The sequence below is a fragment of the Gavialis gangeticus genome, unplaced genomic scaffold (genome assembly GCF_001723915.1).
Source record: "Gavialis gangeticus isolate Ggan-Ray unplaced genomic scaffold, GavGan_comp1, whole genome shotgun sequence".
In the NCBI taxonomy this organism is placed as follows: domain Eukaryota; kingdom Metazoa; phylum Chordata; order Crocodylia; family Gavialidae; genus Gavialis; species Gavialis gangeticus.
Window position 1 is genome coordinate 111,743,337 of NW_017729022.1, and position 22,436 is coordinate 111,765,772.

Here is a 22,436-nt window from a genome sequence, read left to right on the forward strand (position 1 = left end):
TTTGTTATAGTGATTTGAGGACTGGTAGCCTTCCAAGTTGCTTTAAAATTGTAAATATATCAACAAAACATTGTGTTCAGTTAATCTATCTCTCTCTCTCCCTCTCTCTCATTGTAATTGTGGATTTGGGGGTTTTTAATCAGAGAATTTGCTATTTTTTATCAGAGAATTTGTGATTTTTAAACAGAGAAAACCAGGATCCCTGGTATCCACATGTAACACTAGACCATTTCTGTCAACTTCAGGTTTCAGTTGCGTGTAAACTGTTCTAAGGATAGCGTGCGTCCATGCCCTGGATAATGGTCAAATTCAGGATCATGCAATTACTAGATGTGATTTTGGTTGACAGAGGGTGCGTCTGTCTACGTGAGATGCTAACTGTGTAGTAGTCTAATAAAACTACTCAGTAGTGTTTCAGGCAAAAACTGTGCCAATATGCTGCTGCACAGTACTTTAGGCTACCGTGCAGTTAACATCTGGAAAAAAACCATGCACTGATGTTACTGTGCAGTAGTGCAAAGTTACTGCATGTTGATTTAGTTTTTGGTTATGCAAAGACTAAACTTAATCCGCAATAAACTAAGGTGGAGTAATAAACATGTAGACACGCCCAGAGTCTCTTTAATATTTTGGCAATGAAGCTCAATTCCAGTTCAGCTAAAGAAATGTCTTTTTAGTGTTGGCAGGTTCAGTGTGTTTGTTTTTTATCATGGATGCAGCCATATAGATTTACAGAGTATTCTGATGCAGGGAATTTGGTGTACAATCCCAAGAATACAGGTTTAATGGCGAAAGTCTGTTGTTGTCTAAAAGGCATTGATTCAGACAAGCAATTAATTCCATTGGAAAGCAAATTAGCAGGTTTTGCCTTCTGTTCTTATGTCTCAAGGTTTGGAATTGAACGAAGTGAGAGAGAACATTACAACTTCCTCTTAGGCAATATGTAAAGGTTGAGTTTAAATTAAACATATCCTCCTCAGTTGTTCTTGGATGGACCAGTCTGGGGTTTTTTGTTTGTTTTTGTTTTTTGAGTAGGAAAAAATCAGATTTATTTACTCATTCACTTGTGTACAAACAAAAAGTTGTCATTTGTTTTCTTGACAGAGGTTGTGGTGGGGAAAAGAAAGACATATAGGAATGGGGTGGAGAGTAGAACCATGATAGAGACACTTTTCTTCCATATCATGAAATGTTTCTTCCATGCCTGCCTTTTTTCATGCTAATAGTTTATTCAGATTTCAAGAAATACCAAAGTCAAGTTTACTTTTCTGCATGTCACTTCTTTGGATTCCTAGTTTTAAATATCTTAAAGATGCTTGTGGTAGTGCTGAGATGATGTTGTAGCTGTGATGATCCAGAAAAAATCAAGAGGCAAGGATTTTTGTAGGTGATATCTGTTATTGGACCAACGGTTTAGTTTGGTAGGAGGCTTAGGTCTGTCCAGTAAAAAACATTACTCACAAAAATCCTTGCTTCTCTCAGATGAGCCATAAGTTTCCCTGGGTGATGCAAAGCACTACTGAAAATTAGATCTTTAAAGCAGGGGTGGGCAAAATGTGGCCCAGGGGCTGGATGTGGCCCGCCAGGCCATTCTATCCAGCCTGCGGGGCCCCTAAAAAAATTAGAAAATAAATATTTATCTGCCCTGGGCTGCCTGTCGTGTGGCACTCGATGGTTTGCCAAAACTCAGTAAGCGGCCCTCTGCCCAAAATAATTGCCCACCCTTGTTCTAAAGTATCTTTATTGGAGGACTGAAAAAGGAGACATTCATAATCACTAGCAAGTTTTGAGAATCTTGGCTGCAAGTATTTTATTATTCCTATATAACCTACTAATGGAATCAGCAGCAGCAACAACAAAAGTTTGTACTAGAGGAGGCAACTATACTGTGTTAATTGCCAAGAAAGAGCAATATCTTTCTGTCATCCTATAATGTCTCTCAAGTTAGTCTTGTATCTTTATGAAAAAGTACTAAACCTCAAATATGTAGCCTTGGTTTTGAAAACTAAGGGGAGATTTTTGTAAAATGAGGAGTGAGACTTAGGAGGCAGTTTAGAGAGGATGTACTAAAAAAATAACAAAAAACGCTGTTTGCCATCTTGGTTCAGAATAATTAATATCCCATTCCATCAGAATTGCCCAATAAAATCCAATACGATTTTTTATCTTTTATGATTCTATTAACTCATCTGCATGCTTTTTAATTGAACATTGATAAGATTATTATTTTATATTTCTTCAAGAAGTATTTTTAAACATTTCATAAATCAGTAAATGATAAACCATATTCTCTATAATAATTAATCAGGTTTATTAAACACCCTGTGCTTAAAAGAAAGTCACCATTTTAACTGGATGTTAATGTGTTTAACTAAATTTTCAAACTTATGTTCTTACATGAAAGATTCTTTTTCCGGTGGAAGTAAATCTCTGGCTTACAGAATCAATGATTCACCAGGCACCAAATTTTCCTAGATGATGTATCATACCAGAGATCTAGTTTTATCCTGTTTATTCTGAAAAAGTCTATGTCTAAGCCAACTGTCCAATTCTCCCCTCCCACTTATTTCATGATTTCTTGAAAGGGGGGTGGTATATTCTCATCTTAGTGCATAATGAGTTGAGCTATTCTAATAATGTTTATAGGGTTTATTTGTGCAAGTCACCACACATCCATATGAGAATAAACTTCAAAGCCTTCTGTTCATGTTTGATGTCTTGTATTGTTGCTAGGATGCTCATAGTGTAGCTAAGATTGTGTCAAGCCCTCTATTTTCAGCGGTTTAATTCTGTGACAAAGTTCCCTTGAGGTGAAAACTTGGTGGTTTTCAGTCTTGGAAAGTTTCTCTTTCATCCTTTACTCCTCTTTCTAAGTTTCAGTAAAAATTCTTCAGGATGCCTTTCCAAATAGTTGAATCAGTTTGGTAGTTCTGAGGCTTTTTATTTAAAAATAAAATATAAAAAACAGTATTAGAAATGTAAGCTTTTTAATTGTTAATCTAAAATATTGGTTTTTGGGTTGGAATGTTGTAACCATGATAGTCCAGGCAATAGATGAGGCAAGCTTTTTTTTCCTGATAGAGACAAGAAGATAATTTATTCTCACACATTCCATTACAGTTAATGGACTAAATCTTTGTGCTGCTTTAAAAATATCAAGTAGAGTCTTAACAAAAAAATTACATATTGTGCTTGACAAGACCATGCCCTTTAAGCGGCAGCTGATGACTGTTCTTGTGCCCCAGGACCTAGGTGCAGCCGTGCTGTATACAGCAGCACAGGTGGCCTACCTGTGTCCCCAACCTAGCCTGGCATCTCCAGTGGTCCATCCTGCCCAGATCCTTGGCTGGGCGGTCCATCCTGCTATCCTGCCGGTCACTCCATCCTGCCCAGCTCCTCGGCTGCAGTTTCCACCAGCAGCTTGGGGAGCCCTGGCCAGCACCTGCCACACCAGCTGTGTAGCCCCAGGGTCAGCCAAGAGGTGCAGCTGGCCATGACACCACCAGCTGCCAGAAGCACTAGCTCCTCCCCAGGAAGTGGGCTGCTGCATCCTGCATTCGGAGGACACTGGACACAGCCACACACCATTGCTGGCAGGTAGGACTTTGCCGAGTTGCCAGTCATGCCAGGCCCGGCCACATGGTAAGCCCCACACTGGGGGAGGGCTGCCCCTGGCCCTGGCCCTGTTCCTGCTCCCCATTCCCACCTGGCCCGGCTGCACTCCGTGCCCCAGGTTCCTTCCCACAGCATGCCAAGAGGTGGGACACAATGCAGAACTTAGAGTGGCCTGTGCCACTGCAGCTAGGCAGACATGGGCTTCTTATACACCAAGGAACGCATCTGTATCAGTAACGATGTCCTCCTCCACAGTGCGGGGCAGGGACATGTAGCATAGCTACAGGTAGCACTACAGGTGGGGGTGGAAGTTGCAGGGCAGCCTGGATTTGCCCCCCCACCCCATCATAGCCAACGGTCCTGTACTGGATGTTCATGTGTGCCCGGGGCACCATGAGGATCAGCAACAGTAGAGCATAGTTGGCTGGGCACCCCTTGGTCTGTGAAAAACAGCTCATCGCACGCTACCTGGGGCACGCTTGGGGGGTACACCGCTGGTGTGGTGGAGGGCTGGCCCTCAGCAGGGAGGGCGGGGGCTTGGGAAGCACCATGTCCCAGTTGTCTGGGAGCCCTTTGCCCCCCCAGCCCAGGCACCAGAGGCTGGGCAGCAGCACAGCAGAGCAGTTGACATGCTGGAGGGCTTGGAGCCATGGCAGCAGGTGCTACAAGGAGCCTGGCTTGTCCTGCCCTGGGAACAGGGCAGGGGAGGAAGGCTGCCTATGGCCAGCACCCAGCAGCCCACCGGCCCTAGGGGAGTGTCTAGGGATGGGGGGGCTTAGCTGGCACCTACTTGGGCCCAGGCTTGGGGCTGCCCACCCACTATCCCTGGGCACTTGTGCATGGCCACCCTCAGTCTGAGGCTGGGCAGTGCATGGCCCCTGGTACAGAGCATCTTATCTCTGAAATGTTGCAAAGTCTCAAAAAATGTTCTGTTTCATGGCTCTGCAGGTCCTGCAGCTGGGTGTTGGGGAGGGGCCACATTTGGCAGTGGGGATGTAGCCGCAGAATTGCCGCTGCCCACAGCCAAGATGCTGCGGATGCACTGGATCCGACAGAGGTGCACAGTGGACTGCATCGGCCTCCTGTAGTGTCTGGTGTTGGTGTTGGAGGAGCATGCACAGGATACGTGGACTTGGTGGGCGGAGGATGTCACCCATGAGGATGCAAGGGACCAGTGCGAAGAGGCATGGGACCAGCATGAGGAGGAGTGGGACTGGGTGGACCAGGAGTTTCGGGCCGAGCTCCTGATCCTGGAGCGCGAGCAGCTCCAGGTGCTGCAGGAGCAGAATGCCATCCTGGGCTGGGTAGTTCAGGCCACAAATGACAAGGGCTGGGTGCTGGATGCTGTTTTGGCCCTGGCACCTGCCCTTTTTGTTATAACAGGCCCTGCCTTTGTGCCTTGTAACAGGCCCCTGCCTGGGCCTGGGAGGAGGTCCTGTGGTGCATCCAGCTGCCAGGAGCCCATGACTTGGCCCCCACCCCGGGTGCTCCTCCACCCAGCCCCCCTGTCTGGGATCAGGCCCATCGTTTACCTTGGCTCTATGTGGGTATGGAGCCAGAGCTGCCTGCAGTGGCACAAGGATGGTGTGTTGGCCCTGCTGGGCCTGGACTCTGCCTGCCAGAGGGGGAGCTGTGTGTGCTTGGGGAGCACTGCCTGACATTGCCCCTGGGTGAACCCCCCTCCAGCTGCACTCACTGCAGCGTCTGCACCTGCCAGAGGCCGAGGTGCTGACTGCCTGTCCCTGGGCTCTGTCCGCTAGGTATCTCTGCCTCACAGCCCCCCATCCCAGGATGGCCCACAAAGGACATTGTATATAATTTTCACAAGGAAGAAAGTTTTTTTTTTTTATTGTTGGCGGTTGGGTTGGGTGGTAGAGGGCAGAGGGGGACTCCATTTGTTAATGGGGAAGGAGAGCCCATTGTTGGGGAGGGAGAAGGATGAGTCTCTTTGTTGAGGGGGAGGGGGCTCTTTTTGTTGGGGAGGTAGGGTGGAGGGGTGCTGTGGTTGATCTGAGGGAAATAACAACTTGTTCTTGTGAGATGTGTGCAGTGGGCATGGTGTTACGGGTGGGTAGGATTTGGGGTCTTTGGCCAGCGGTGCTGGCAGGCTAAAGTCGGGAGTGCAAGAGGAGGTGATTGGCCAGGGCCTCCTGCAGCTGGTGCTGTGCTCCCTGCTGGCAAGTGTGCAACTATCCTGTGGCCTCTGACATCGCAGGTGATGCTCCTGCTGCCAGGCATCTTTTGCCCACTGTGCCGTCTCCTCCCAGGTCTCATGGAAGAGCTTCCCGTGGGCCTTGCAGATGTTATGCAGTATACAGGCTATGACAATGACCTGAGAGAGATGGTCCTTGGTGAACTTGAGGCGGGTGGCAAGGGAGCACCAGCAGCCTTTGAGCCAGCTGAAAGTGCACCTCATGAGGGTGTGGGTCTGGCCCAGGCAGCAGTTAAAGTGGGCCTGACAGGCGTCTAGGTGGCTGGTGTAGAATCGCATCATCCAGAGGAGGAGCGGGTAGGTGGGGTCCCTGATGGGGAGTGGTGGGACTATGATGGTGCCCAGCTGCAGGTTTCATAGAGTTCATATTTCATAGACATTAGGGCTGGAAAGGGACCTCACGGGATCACTGGGTCCAGCCCCCTACCCAAAGGGCAGGAAGTCAGCTGGGGTCAGATGATCTCAGCAAGATAAGCATCCAGGTGTTTTTTGAAGGTATCCATAGTAGGTGATTGCACCACTTCTGGGGGGAGTCTATTCCAAACTCTGGAGACTCAGATGGTAAAGAGTTTTTCCTTATGTCCAGTCTAAAACAGTCTTCCGACAATTTGTGACCGTTAGACCTTATCTTCCCATGGGGTGCCCTCATGAACAGATATTCTTCCACTCCTGATGCACATGCCTTATATACTTATAGGCCACCACCAAGTTCCCCCATAATTCTCTTCTCCAGGCTGAAGAGTGCCATGCATCTCATCCTCTCCTCATAAGGCCTCCTAAGATCTGGCATCTCCAGTGCAAAGTGCCCACTCTTCACCAGTCCTGCCAGGCCAGAGTTGTAAAATACATGGGCATTGTGAGTGCTGCCTGTCCAGCCAGTGCTCACATGGGTGAATGTGCCACAGTGGTCCACGATGGACTGCAGAACCATGGAGTGAACTCCACTACAGCTGTAATAGGGGTGGTCTCTGTGGGGCGGGCAGGTGATGGAGATTAGGGTCCTGTCCTGGGCCCTGGTACACTGGGGGAATACCAGGGCATGGAATCCTGCCACCACCACCAGAGGGTTGTGGATGCAGAGCCCGGTGTGCCCCAGCACATCCTGGAGGGTATAGCACACCTCCAGGACAGCCTTCCCAGTGGTGGCCTTGCCCAAGCTGAACAGGTGTCCAACATACTGGAGGCTGGTGGGCATGGCCATTTTCAGCAGGGCGAGGGCCAGTTGGATGTCCACGTGTAGGGCCAAGCATATGCTGGTGTCCTGCCAGTTCAGGTGGGGCTGTAGCTGCTGGAACAGATCCCGGAAGGTGGCCTGGGTCAGCTGGAACACGTCTAGCCACTTCTTGTTGTCCCAGGTGTGCTGGACAATGTGCAGCCACTAGTCCTGGCTAGCACAGCTCTGGCATCCTGGAGCCCCTGGTCAGCATCCCCGTTGGTGGGAGCTGTGTAGCAGCAGTGGTGGCCCTGGGACACAGTGGCAGGTGGCCAGGCAGGCGGTTGCTGCACCTGGGGAGCTTGGCGGGGTGAGATGGCCATGGGTCAGCTGTTGGTCAGCATGGTGGGCCAGCCTTGCCAGAGTGGAGGCCAGCAGAAGTCTGGGGCACTGGTCATTGCTGCCAGGGGCCGGTGCTGGAGTAGCCATAGTGCAGGGAGTTAGAATAGCCAAGGAGAGAGCTGCCACATGATATCCCTGCACTTGGCACACTGCTCCTGGGTAAGGAAGAGGCTGGCCAGAGAGCAGTGAATGGGGCTGGCTTTTTAAAGCAGGCTACCAGGTGCTGGCAGCTGCAGCCGGAGCCAAGAGCTCCCCCCCGGTGGTGGCAGGGGCCTGTTGCAGAGCTGCAGGAAACGGTGCAAGGAGCAGCGAAACTTTTTCCTGATCCTCATACGTGTAGACGCCTGCCTGAAAGTGCTTGCGCTAGCGTAGCTTACACCAGAGTAAATTTAGGCCGTATCAAATCCATGTGTGGATGTGCCACTGTCAGCCAAACTATCTTCCACTTTCACATTCTCAACCAATTTCTCCTTGTTTATGAGCAGCAAGTCAGGAAGATCTTGCTCCCTTGGTGGTCTATCTACTATCTGTATCAAAAAGTTAGCCCCAACACACTCCAAGAATTTGTTGGACTCCTGCTGGGAGGGAAGCAGAACAAAGTACAAAATGTCATAATAAATAAATTTCTTTATAAGAACTCGTTCCTTTGATTTTGGAAGCTTCTGTCAGTTGATTTAAGAAGGTCTTATCCACCTCTTTCTTCTGTTTTGGTAGTCATGCAAACTATCCCACTATGGCTGTAATTCCAAATACACCATAATTCTTCTATTGTGCTAGGACCACTGATTCTTCCTGTTTGTTCCCCTGCTTCTTGCACTAACACATCAGGTACCTAACATTGTTTTATCTTATCCCTGAGAACATGGTTAAGGCTTTTGTCAGGCTTTATCCAGGCCACCTGGTTCTTTACTTACCTTTGGGCTTTTGTGTCCATCTTGCAGTGAGCCTAGTTTAAAACCCTCCTCAGTAGGCTAACAAACCTATATGTGGTGATTCTCTTCCTTGTCTTTGTCAGGTGGACCCCATCTCTTCCCTGTAGTCCTTCTTGGAATGCCACTCTGTGGTCCAAGAAGCTAAAGCCCTGGTGACATCATCTAAGCAACCACGTGTTAGATGTCCAGGATGCATTGCTCTTAGCTGGGCCTTTACCCTTCACTGGAAGGATCAGTGAGAACATCATCTAGGCTCTCCCCTTCACACTTGAATCCAGAGCCATGTAGTCACGTTTGATCTGCTCAGGATCATTAGTACTTTCATGGATGAACAGAGTGGGATAATAGAGGGCCAAATGAGTCTTGTCAACCTTTCCATGATGTTTTGAATGTGGGCCCCTGGGAGCAGACCTCTTGAGCCAACAGGTCAGGCCAGCGGATGGATGCCTTCATGTCCCACAGGACTGTCATCAATCACTACCAACTGTTGCTTCCTCTTGGCAGCAGTGGTCTCAATTCTCTCACCCCTAGAGGTGCATGGCTTGGCCTGTCCTGTCAGTAGACTAAGCTTCTTATCCAATGCTAGGGCTTCATACCTTTTCTCCAGCTGGGCAGCCACAGGTTGGGAAGAGGAGTTCTCTCTGTTGCTAGAGGTGACAAGCTGCCAGCTTCCCCCTTTTAGAGAATCTGTGTAGTCTGCATGTTCCAATGCTTTCTCTGGCTGTCTCTCTTTCATGATGCTGGAGGTGTCTTTGTGTATTGAGTCAGTGAAGGGCTCATGCTCACAGATGTTTTTAGCCTATCTACCTGTTCCTACAGCTCCCTTGCCTGATTAGAATCCACCAGGAGGCACCTCTTGCATTGCAAGCACTCCCGCACCTGGCTCTTTGGCAGAGACACACAGACTGCAATCCTTCAGACAAGAACCTGGGTAGAAATGTCTGCGGTTTGTGGCCATGCCTGGATAGGGTGACCATAGATCCCAGTTTGCTAGGGACAGTCCCAGATTTTGAAGGCCGGTCCTGCCTGGTTAGTGAAAATTAAAACAAGCATTCCTGGAATGGCAGGGGCATGGGGTAAACTCCAGCAGGGAGCTGGAGTGGCATAGTGCACCACGCAGCTTCGCTTCCCTGCTGGACTACATCTGCACTTCTGCCTGCTGGCCTCTGCCACTGCATGCAGCAGTGCCACTGACTCAGGTGGGGGCAAGGGGCCAGTGTCCCAGATTTCCTTATGGTCATCCTACGCCTGGACAGAGCTAGCATGTATATAGTGAGAGGAAGGGCTGGCAGTAGCAGAAGGTTTGGCATGCTGTAAGCTAAAGAACAAGCCTACTTGTTCACTACTTTAGCTTTGACAAGTCTACTCCATTTTATGGGTCCTTGCTTTTTCTTTTTTCTTCTCTACTTCATTGTTCATTTTATTTTATTTTCATGGTATATTTTCATTTAGCCCCCCCCCCTTATTGTGCATTTGCCTCACAAGTACAATAAAAGGAGGACATATCACATGTGCCCTAGCTCCCTGGTTGAGAGACGCTGGTTGGCTGTGTGCAAATTAATGTATAAATTGAATTCCAGACACAATTCTCTAGACTTGAATAAATGAGTGAAAACAACTGCAAGGCATCTTCCCCCCCACACCGAGACTGTCTTTTCTCAAATGGTTCCTCTTACATGAATAAAGACGTGCCAGAGGGGGATTGGGACTTGAAGGTGCCATCTTCTTTCTACTCAGGGTGATGTTTCTTACTAGAAGAATGGCAAACTGGTCTCATTTCTCTAGGATTTTCTAACTGCAGCCTCTAGCCTTCCATAATTTGCAGACTCCATTTCCACTGTATTGAGCATTTTGTGGAGATGGCCCTCTTATCTTAGAAAAATCCAAATGCCATGATGACTCTGGATGGATGCTGGGAAATACTAACACTTTTAAGAGAAGGACCATCTCCTGTTTTGAATTCCCAAAGATAGATTATGCTGGTGCAGTCTGCACAAAGTCTACTTCCATTCACCGGGAAGTCAGATTTTGTTTGACTTCAGCCTTTCTTCAGAAAATTGAGGAGATTGAGCACTCTAATGATGAGTTTGACTTTGAAGTCAACAGTGGCCACTTTGACTTTAGGGTTGGTAGAACAGTCCTCTTGTGATGGATGAATGGATGATAAGACACTGTATCCCACAAAAAGCTAGACGAAAACTATCCAGATTTTTTTTGGTTTTTACCACTGTTAGTAACATGCATCAGTATTAGTAACATAATGCTACCAACTGGTGCAAAATGCATTTAACTCTGGCTAGAAGCTGAAGTTTGGTTATGCTTAGGTACTGTAAATGTCTCTGTCAATATTACTCTTCTATGTCTTAGTTTTCCAAAGGATAAGATATTTATACTAGTGCACCTTTCTCAAACTTTTTGGAAAACTTGTTTCATCCTTGATCTGAAATGGGTTAAAAAAGGTACAGAAAATTCTGTAAATGTGGCCTTTAAAATATTTCAGGAATTAGTGAATTAGTGAATTCTTTCTACATTTTGGTTACAAGAAGCATAGGAATACAAAGCTTAACTCGCCCATACATTTGAACACTACTTATGAGCAGTGCTTCCATAGCATTGATGAGAAATATTTTTCACATATATTTACCATATTGGTTGTGATGATTGAAGCACTTGAAGAGAGAGAATCTTAATAAAACACTGGCTCATTTCAACCAACAGAAACCTATATTAAATGAAAACTTAACTTCTACAGAAATTGAAGGCTTTAGATTCTTCAGGAAAATCTGCTGTTTGATACTGAAATGTTGGGGGTGTGATCTTCTTGAGTCCTGTAATAAATGATTGACTGCGGAATGATCATATTTTGTAAGTGGACTGGATTAGGTCACTTGTAATTTTTGTAAATTTGTAATTTGAGAGCAGTGGCTTGTCTAAATCTGCAGTTATTTGGTCTCCAGTAACAGACATTTTATAGCCCACATCCAGTCACAATTGAGATAGGGTAGCTTGCCAGCAATTAGTTACTTCTTTGTAATTAAGGAGCCACAAATAATGTTCCTTTTGGTGTGTTGAGAGTTGAACTTTCGTAGCACTTTTAGAGTACATGAATTCAAAAAGAAAACAGCCTGAGACTATAGTTAGTTTTAGTTAAGCGGATGAGAAGTTCTGAATTTTCATCCTGTGGATAAGCACTTTCATAACACCAAAGTGGAAAAAAAAAATCTTTGTTTATTTTTTTCAGTACAGTTGTTAAATAGCAGAGTAAAAATACATTCACATCTTTTTTTTTAAACTGAATGCTTGTAATGTTGTTGGAGTTGGAAAAGATTTTTAACTAGTGAAAGGCCTGATTTTTTTTTATTTTTTTTTTTTATTTTGTCTAAACAGCTTGTGGTCGATAGGTGCCCAATTTAGATTGGAATATCTCAGATGCTAGTGCTTACAAATCTTCTTGGTTCTAGTTAGTTTCTGATATGAAACATGCCTTTTTCTGACAACAGTTTATGCAGATTACTGCTTTTGTCCTTGGCAATGTATGAAAAATAATCAATCATTGATCTTCTTACGTATTTATAGAAACACAGCTTCTTCATAGTGACCTTTTTCGATTTGCCTGTTTCTTTTAACTTTAGTCTCTCTCCTCTGAACTTGTTAATTTCCCTGGTATGATATTTCCTTGCAAACAACTTGTCCCCAAGTAAAATATGCACCTTGTTTTTTGGAAGGCATAGTGTAAGGAAAAAAATACGATTTCCAGAGTCATAGCTGACTGTGTGACATAGAATAAGTCCTCCTGGGAACATAATGTTTCCCTTGTATGACAGGAAGTTCCTGCTGACTCACCCAGACTGTCTCCTAGGATGCCACATCTTTCTGGGCACACTGTATTCCAAGGAGGACATACTTGATGTCACACAAGGTTAGGCCCCAGACCCTTGCAAGGGCAGTAGCAAGACTGTTAGTTCTTTACTGTAAGTAGCTCTTTATATAAGTAAATAAAATGTTGTTTCCACATCACAAGCCTTATCAAGGTACCTACTGGTAGCTCACTTGGTGATGCTTCAGGCACAAGCTGCAATACTCAGGTAATAGCTATGGGTATGAGAGGGTAAACACAAGACTCCTGTCATCTTGGCAGTTTCATGGTATGCACTTGTGGCACGTGCTTTTTTCCCAGCGAAGAAAACAAGTTACCCTCTTAAAACATGCACCATATTTGAGGGGAGGGAAGGTGCATTTTGTATGTGAGAAAATATGATATTTTTCCAGTTTGTCCATATTTATTTTTTAAATACAGTGCTTAAAGGGGAGCGAACTACTCCATTTGAGATTAAACAATGCTAAAAAGTGGAGAATAAAATGCTTAACACAACAGTTATTATGATGGGGTCCATGGGCTGTCATTAGTCCACAAAACACTTTGAGTGGTCTGTAGAGATCTTGCTGATCAGGTGGTGCTTTTTTTCTTATTTCCTGCTACTCCATCATATTAGACAGCTAAACTATGTTGTGTTTGTTTTTTTCTACTATTAGAATGAATGTTCCATGTAAGCAATTGCTATTATTGCCACAAGGGTGCGATGTCATGGTGGTCTAAGTGCAAATGAGACTAGAGGGAGAAGCTCACAAGATGCAAGTTTTTTGTTCATTCTTAAATTTGAACTTTAAGTTAACAAAGTTAAATTACTGAAAGCACTAAAATATTTTAAGGCACCATTAGGTTGTTAATAGAATTTGTATATATCAAACAGGTCAGCAAAAAGAAAAGATTAAAAAGTAATTTAGTTTATCTTGTGTATTGTTTTACTGTTGTCTTGGCCTTACTATTGACAAGTGAATCGCATTCATTTACGTATATAACAAATTTGAGAACTTTATGTAGCTAAGTATATCTGATCCTTTATTTTTGGACACGTGCTAATGATGCACGATGATAATGCAGTGTCATAAATTGGTTTTGATGCTCTTTTCTTCAGCAGTGGGTTCTTGTCTGAATATTTTCCATTTAATTTCACACAATATTTTTGTACCAAGGAAATGACAAAAAATACTCTGTGGGTGTTTTGTTTCTTTGGTCAGGGAACAAATGAAAATTGTCTAGGTTTTTTGTTTTAGTATTAAATTGACTCCAATTATTGTTAGCCATGACAGTGCTGATCATCTGACATTCTCTGAAAGAACTGGATATTTCTAAATGTCAATGCCTGCTGGGAGGGAGATGTTTGGTACAAGCACAATTTCCTCTATGGCTAATGCTTTTCAGCACCAGGTCTGAATTTGTGTGCCAACTTCTAATTTTGGCGAAAGTTATGTTTTTATGTTCTAATTCATTAAGTTTTCCTCTAAACCGCCTATGTCTGTTTACCTCTGCTCATGTCCTTTCTTGTTACTGACATCCTTTTCCAGCCAATGATTTAATTGAACTAGGAATTAATTTTACAAATTTCTTAACTTTTTGATGCATACATTGATATTTGTTGGCTCATCCTTATCCTTAATCAGACACAGAGGGACTTTGTGAATATATTACTTGTTTAATTCTTTCATGAACCTCCATGCATGCATGGCTTGATTTACCTTTGTCAACAGGGTAACTTGTTCTGCACTTTTTTGAAAAGGAACAAGGGAGTTTTAGCTAAAAATATATCAAAATGCCACAGAAGTCATGGCTGCAACTCAAAAATGCTGATCAGTTTTGAAAATCTAAATCAACCCCGTCCATGAATCCTACGGAAGAACTTCTGTGGTAGGAGAAAGATTTCCAGAAATTTACCACAGTCTTGTTCTAAGTTGGAGTTTGTGCTGATGTTGCCAGAAAACTAAGAAGTGATGGGAAAAGCAGGAAACATTATTGAATTCAGCCGCATTGCCAATTTGGAAAAGCAACTCTAAATGTAAAAATGTTTTTTCCATTTCTGGCTTATGTGTACAATGCTTCAGAACACAGGGTAGATATAAATTTTACTTTAAAAAGGCACTATTCTTTTTATAATTTTATGATAAAATTCACCAGATCTTATTATCAATAAAGGCAATTTTTCACTTCGGAAGAATGTGCTGGTCTGTGATAAAATGTATAGAATTGTATGTGGTTTTGCGATGGTGGTTGTCAGTCCAATGCTCAAGTGACTAGCTCAGTTGGCAGCCTTCAGTACTGTGTGGATGGTGGATTAATTTGCTGTGGACTTGCCTGCTGAGCCTAGTAACAAAAGACAGAACCACTTTTAAGATGGCTCTGCTAACTTTTATTGAATTGATAGCGGTTAGAGAATAGAGCTGGACAGCTCTAAACCTTCACTTCTTTTAGGGTTCTCCATTCTTGTATCCCACAGGATTCAGTGTTATCACTGGTATTCTTCCTTATAAAGGAAACTTAAGAAAAAGTAGCTTCCTTTGTCTTTTGCTGTCCATTTTGTTGTACTCATTTCCCTTAAATACAGAGTCTGTCATAGTTGGTCATCCCTTTGTCTCCTCAAAGCTTGACTTCTATAACATATTCTACTTGAGGATATTTTTGAAGTCTGCTTGAAATATTTTGCTATGCAGACTGTTATACCCAGCCAATGATTGCTAAGAGCTTTGAATTTTTGATCAGTATTATTGTATGTTGTTTTCTAGGTGCCAACTAGGAGAATGGATGATGATGATTTTGGAGGTTTTGAGGTATGTCATATTTTTACGTTTGTTGAAAAAAATGGATTAAAAAAATGTTTTGAAAGCACATCATTTGAGAGGCTTGATAGAGATTATATTTAGTAGTAGTACAGTTGTTAAAATGAAGTTGGACCAAGTTGTCAAAGTTAAAGCAAAATTTACCACACGTGTATTTAATAATCGGAGGGGGGGATTTTTTCTGGGTAAGTGAGAAATTGGGTTTTCTCAGCAGCTACAGAAATCAGACCACTCCACTTATATGTCTGTGTTTCAATATCTAAGATTAGATATTCATATTTGAAAAATGTGGAGTAGGTTTTAATATGATATCTGATTACTTCTGTTGCCTGATAAGTGTAATATACTCCTTTCTGTGCATCAGGTGTCTTGTTTTTAATTTAAAATTGTGAAAATGTAAGATTTTAAAATGCTTCTTCAGTTAGGAACTGGAATTTCTTTGGAAGCCATTTATATGTGAATTTCTTTCCTTTCTTGTTTTCATGCTTCCATGTTTTAACTGTACCATAAAGTAGTGGATGCTCATTAGAGTAGGTCAGATACTCCAGAAAAAAAATGTTCTTTTTATTTTAGTAACACTAATGCAATACATTGATAATGGAATACATTTGAAAAATCTGTCCTAGTGGTAAACATGGTCATTAGAAAGTACCTCCTGGAAAGCCTGTGTCTAAAACTCTTAAAATATTTTCCATATTTCTAGGCAGCAGAAACCTTTGAAGGTGGAGATGGTGAAACACAGACTACATCTCCTGCTATTCCTTGGGCAGCGTTTCCCACAGGTATTGGTAATGACTAATCCAAGTTCATCTCTTTTGCAGATGACTTCCCCTGCTCTCAGGCATTTTCAATAAAGCAGTGGTTGCTACTTTGATAATAGTGTAAACATGGCATGCTGGTATGATTCTCTGTTCTGTAATTGTTCTGGCATATAGCACAAATATTCTTGAGGAATGGGAGTGAGAAAGAAGACAAAAATGGTTTTTCAATTGTTCACAAACTCTGTGGAATTTCATGGGACAAAGGAAAAACATTTCTCTAGCTTGAGAGCATTCCCCCACATGTACATCAATGGTCTGCTGTAAACAATAGAAGGTTAGAAATCTTCCTTAAGAGATCACAAGAATTCTGTATAATGATTGCTAGTTGCTTCCCCTGTCATAGAAATTTATAAGTATAAATAAATTCTTACTCTAATGCGTGATCCACACAATCATGCCTCCTGCTGTACATGGCAGGAGGCGTGATTTTGGGATCTGGCGTAAGGTCCTATTATGCCTTATTGCCAGTATATATGCACTGTAAAATAGGGTACTTGCAGCCCCAACTGTGCCCCAGATGCAACCAGCACTGTGAATCCTGCAGCTGATGGGACTCACAGTCCTGCATGCAAGTAGGGCACACCCAGGACTCTGAATCACATCAGCTGTGGGACCACGATCTCCTGGCCATGGGGAGCATGGTAGGTATTCTGTAGCTGGGAGATTGCAGTTGCTCTGATCTCCCAGTTGTGGGGTGCATGGAGCACCCGCATTGATGGGAGATCACAGATGCTAGTCGAGATGCCACCATGCACCCTTAGGGTTGCGAGATCACAGCCATGCTCTCCTGGGACCCAGAGTTCTTCAGCTGACAGGCACTGCAAGGACTGAGAGTCCCCTCAGCTCTGGGATTCCTAGTCGTGGTTGCCATGGCACATCCTGTGGCTGGGAACCCAGCCAGCTGATAGGGTTCCTAGCAGTAGGGCAGAGCCTGGTACACATGCAGATTAAAGGGGGATAGCAACCAGTTATAAAGTTAGTATGTATTTTTGAGGTCTAACTTCAAAAGCTGGTTGGACCCTTTTATGGTGTGATATAGGTACTTTGCATGTGTAGCTGGTCTCAGTTTAATTGTGCAGTTATCCAGTTAATTGCACAATAGTTGTAAAGTATAGAGTGAGCCTGAGTTTCACCATCTCATTCTAGCCTACCTATCTGTTATCTGTTTTCTAAAGTGTAATTAAGGCCAAACATTACACCTATATACCTTAATTTTAAATCATATTTAAAAGTTTTTTGTGATTTATGCAAAACTGAATGTTCTAAGGTTGGTTGTTATACTGGTTTAAACAATGTTTTAGAATTAAGAAAACCCTTTTATTTGAGTGTAATATTACAAATTGAAACTCTCAATTCTATTTTTTATGTCTACTGTACCATTTCTAGTGCAAGTATACCCCTACAAAAATTTAATGAATAAAGTGAATTTTAGCAATAGGCAAGATTTTAAAAGAGTAATATCTTTGTAGGTAATGCCTTGTAACTTTAATTTTATAAAATAGAGAAATGGGCAGTCTATCTGCCCTAGGCTTTTTTTGGATATAATTCTTTTTGCACATCCTGTTTATGTTCCCATCAATTGCTCTCAAGCCTTTCTTAAAATTAAATACCATGTCCTCTGATGTTCCAATGTGTTTTCATGAATTAATCTTCACTGGACAAGGTGTGCATGTAAGTAGTTACCATCAATTTCTTGCATATAGTATCTTTGCAAAAATTAAAGTTGAACTTGGACCAACATTTTCCCCTTTTCCCTCAGGCTCTGCCTATTGATGAACAGCATGATAGAATATATGTTTCAGTAAAATAGTGTTCTTTTCAAGGATCAGGTTTAAGAGGTTTTTAAATGGTAACACCTTATAAAAGTTATCACTCATTTTCATTCAAAAGAGGAGAGACAGTTAAGAATTTACATGATGGTAGGTGGAATAACATGTTTTCCTATTTTGTCCCCAGACTGAGCACTTGTATTCCAGGTTTAATTTATGATGGATTAGGATAACTGTGAGTATAGTGATGTTTTTGGCTCTTTTTAGACAAAGGTAAAGATAACAATGCGAGTCCACATTTTATTTTTCCATGTAGTTTTCTTTGAGTAAGGTGTAGTGTTAAGGGATTATTTGTATTACTTTGACTTGTAGTGGAGGCAGAGCTACATTAGATAATTGTTTTAGTATTATGGTAGTCTGCAGAAGTTACTTTCAGGATATGAGTCGTGTTGGATGCTATGTAAGCACAGAAGTAAAAAACAAACAAACAAAACAGGCCTTGCCCTGCAGATTTTAAATTTTAAGAAAAGGAACTTCACAAATGTCATGAAGAAATTAATGAGAGAATATTAGAAAAAATAATACTGCACATGTGTAGAGACCAACTGTTCACAATTATGTGTGTCTGCTGATACTTCTCTTAGTGTCTGGAAAACTGCTGGCTGCTCATGCTCTGCTAACTCTGACTGTTTTATTGAGGAAGACACAAAGAGTACTCTTCAGTGTGGTGTCAGTATAAGTAATAGATTTCAGTTCCTTCCTCCTTTCTCTCCAGAGCTCATAAAAAGGAAACACTTATGCAAAAGAACAGCTGCTGTGTGCTGAATGGTTGGACTTCAGAATAAATTTCAATTAAAGGACATAGGAGTATGGAACATAATCTTGACTTCTTATAATTATGTAATCACTCTGAAGGATGTGGGGAGCTATTTGAAAATCAATAGAGTAAGATCTTGCCATTGATTCAATACATGTGATTGTAAGGAGAACAGAAAGGAGCCTTAAACATTGTGTTTATGCTTCAAGATTATTTAGGCAGTATCATTTGAATGAAAATGTGATTCCTGTACTTCTGCCAGTGTCAGAGAGACATGGCTGTATAAGCTATAGTAGATCCCTACTACTTGGACTTAACTCTCAGGCTTCAGTATAATTCAGAAGCTGAGTTGCAAGCTACCATAAACATTTTAAGAAACCTTTGCTGTCTTATAGGCCTTGGCAATTAGGTACTGGAACATACCAGTCTCTCTTCTTCATCTACCCCCGCCTACTAAATAGCTGAACAGGCTTGCGATACAGAACTGATGACTTGTCAGAGATTTAATTTGATTTTCCTTATGCTCTTTATCTTGTAACATTCTGTGCTCCTCTCCATCCTCCTCACTCTTTTAATGTGTAAGCCCACTGTGGGAATTTCGTGCTTGATGGTGAGCAATCAGCAGCCACTCTCCCTCACTCCAGATTACCTTCCTTAATGCTCTCCTGCCATGCCCTGATATTCAAAACAAGAAGGAGAATAAGGAGAGGCGAAGTGTTTGTTACCACTAGTGAGCAGGGTAGCTTACGATTTTTTTTCACAGGGCTCTGCCTCCCTGACACCCTGCCCTTACCACACCAATGTAGGCACCAGCACGTGACCTGTCTCTGGGGCTTGTCTTCTCACGGACAGTGTATTTAGACCTAGTAAACACCCAGCCATCACCTCAGCAATTACCTGGTTTAATTCTTACTTTAATTAGTTGGGGTTTATGCTTCCATTAGGTTCACACTGTCACAACCTCATTTTCTACTTGAGCTGTATCAGTTAACTAATGTCACCTTCTCTGGAGTTCATGCCACAACATCAAATTGTTTCTTTTCCATCCATCCTCTGGATGCTCAGCTCTAAAGTCCGTCAGCATTCCATTAATCAATTCCCCATCAGTCCAGTCAACTAACTGGCCGCAATTCATTTTGCTCATCAATACATTAAATCCAGTGAGGACTGGTTTCTTCTTTAAGCCAATGGGACAGGAGCCCCTCACCCGTGGACTTCTATAGCTTAACCAAGTTCAATATCCTGGACATAAACCCCTTTAAATGTCCACTGTACTGGTCTGGGTAGCCCTTTTCATAGTTTCATAGTTGGTAGGGTCTGAAGGGACCTGAGCAGTTCATCAAGTCCGACCCCCTGTCATGGGCAGGAAAGAATGCTGGGATCAAATGACCCCGGTTAGGTGATTATCTAGTCTCCTTTTGAAGATCCCAAGGTAGGAGCGAGCACCGCTTCCCTTGGAAGTTGGTTCCAGATCCTAGCCACCCTGAGTGTGAAGTAGTGCCTCCTGATGTCTAGCCTGAACTTACTCTCAATCAACTTGTGGCCGTTTTCCTTTATAGAGAGCCACCAGATCCCCTCTCAGCATTCTCTTGTGGAGGTTGAATAGGTTCAGGTCCCGTAGCCTCTCCTCGTAGGGCTTGCCCTGCTGCCACCTTACCATGTGAGTGGCCCTCCTCTGGACCCTCTCAGTGCTGTCCACATCCCTCCTGAAGTGCAGTGCCCAGAATTGGATGCAGTACTCCAACTGTGGCCCGACCAATGTTGCATAGAGGGGAAGGATCACCTCCTTGGATACATGACATCCAAGGAAGTGATCCTCCTGCTTGTGATGCATCTGTGGATCTGTTAGCCTTACTGACCGCATCCTCACATTGACGGCCCATGTTCATCTTGGAATCAGTAATGACTCCAAGATCCCTTTCTGCCTCTGTGCTAACGAGAAAGGAGTTCCCCAGCCTATAGGTATGTTGCTGGTTCTTTCTCCCTAGGTTAGTATCTTCTCACTTGTTAGTATTGAATCCCATCCTATTCTCATCTGCCCAACCCTGTAACGTGTCCAGATCTAGTTGTAGCCTGTCCTTCCCTTCTAGCGTTTTCCTTCACTGTGGCTTTAAGAGTCACCTCTCCTGTGATGCTTGCGGGCTTTCTGTGTCCTGCTTAGCTTTGCTCTGTCTCCAGTCTGTTAGTTTGGTTTCTGTTACCAGTTCTGTACCTCCACACGGCTCCACAAGCTCTGCCTTGCTTGTGCTCCCTCTCTCTGGGGCAAACTTCTGTAGGGCTGGCACAGCCTTATCTTCTGGCCAGGCTCTTCCTGGCCAATAGGAGCTGTCTCCAGGGTCTGATGACCTGGCTTGCCCACGCGTTGGGCACAGAGGCTTTCATGTCTGCCTCAGACATTGTAGTCTCAGCTCCCTCTGCCATGTTGCTGGTCCTTCACCTCCCGGTAGGTCCTCCTGCGTGTCTGGGTCCGGTGAGGCTCTCCAGACTGTAACAGGGCCCAAAATCGGTGCCCTGTTACACCCACCATATCAAGAAAAAAGGTGTTAATTATGTCATTCTCAAATCTTTTCATATATATGAATATGCAGTTACCGTTTAGTTTGAGCCCTCATTTAACAGAGTAAACCATTTAACTGGAGTAAATTTTTACAGTAGTAAATGTTCAGATGGCCATGAATTAAGAAGAAAATGAGCTTCAGTGGTAGTACAGGAAGAAATTTGATTCACTTTGATTTAAGAATTCAGCTTTATGATTACGAGTTTTTAAGAGGTTGTAGCATCATCTGGTAGCAGAAACATAGGCTTCAGGTAGAAGACTGTTGGTTCTTAATACTCATTTACTTAAAAAGAAGTAATAAACAAATCAATAACATGATTAAAAAAGCATATAGAGTTTGACAGTGTATGATTTGATGCTTCCCTGCTGAAACATATTTAAATAGCTACTTCTACATACTGTTTCATGTTGTTTTTTTATTGTTGATTCAGTCTAGTGGCCGGGGGATGGGGTGGGTACCTTTACTTCAGTTGTAATGTAGTAAACATTTTCTGCCATTAACAGAAACTTGATGAAATCTAATGTGACTCTGGTGTTTTCTGTGGGCTTCTAAGGTTAAGAATGATGTGCCAGGTGATAGAAAATTGAGAGCGAGTGACTCGGACTAAATCAGTACTGGCCAGAGGAGGGCTCTTTGGCAATGGCTAAGAAGGGGCTGCATGAGTCTGGCCTGCTGTGGATTGTTCTAACTCTAGTAAAAGCTGTCTTGGAGAATGCTGAGCAATAGATGCTGTCTCAGTGAAATTCAGGCAGAAACTGCTGACTTGGGAAGGGAGTGGGGGTGCCGTCTGGGCTGGAGTTGCTGATTCAAGCTGTGTGAGTTAGGAACTGTTATGTTTACAAATGCTAGTCAAGACCACATTTGTAAATTGTGTGTCTGACGTATGTAGTGCCTCGAGATAAGCCATAGGGTACTAGTCCAAAGGCATGCTACTGAGAATATTACATAATGCTTTTCTTACTAACTGTTTGTAGTTAACATATGGTTACTGTTCTTCATGCATTAAGATTGAGGCAGTTTTTAATTTTCTGCTTTTCCCTTTAGACACTTTTCTATTAAGCTAGATGCCACTTTCACTTCTAGTTAAAATTTGAGGGACTTGGACAGTTTTAGCCTGCTCTGAAATGAGGTTGGGTTGAGTCATAGCATTTCATTACATCAGTTCTTTATTGTGGTTATTGCCATTTGATGTTTTTAAAAAAGTTACTGGCCACCATAATTGCAAAAAATAAGCAAATGCAAACTCAGAGAACACTTCATGTGTATTGAACAAACCTGTCTTCAGACATATCAGAGTCAGTGGGTTAGGAGGTATGAATTGTTTACATTCAGTTCAGTAAGATGTTGCGGCAGTTTAAATGCCAACTATGATAATTATATCACTGCCAATCAAAATACCAGCAGGAGGAGGGACAATTCTATCATGAAGAACTTGTCTACTTAGAACAGGGGTGGGCAAAATGTGGCCCGGGGGCTGGATGCAGC

At 43.2% G+C, this 22,436-nt stretch overlaps 1 protein-coding gene across 4 annotated transcripts in view; it reads left to right on the plus strand.

Annotated features, from left to right (window-relative positions):
* Positions 1-22,436, plus strand: part of CCDC91 (coiled-coil domain containing 91) — a 457,779-nt gene that overhangs the window by 37,155 nt on the left and 398,188 nt on the right. For all 4 annotated transcript variants that reach the window (XM_019515987.1, XM_019515989.1, XM_019515988.1 and 1 more), the window contains exons 2-3: positions 14,933-14,977; positions 15,690-15,768. In XM_019515987.1, the coding sequence (XP_019371532.1) occupies positions 14,948-14,977; positions 15,690-15,768 (109 nt within the window). In that variant the 5' untranslated portion in view covers positions 14,933-14,947. The remainder of the gene's footprint in view (positions 1-14,932; positions 14,978-15,689; positions 15,769-22,436) is intronic.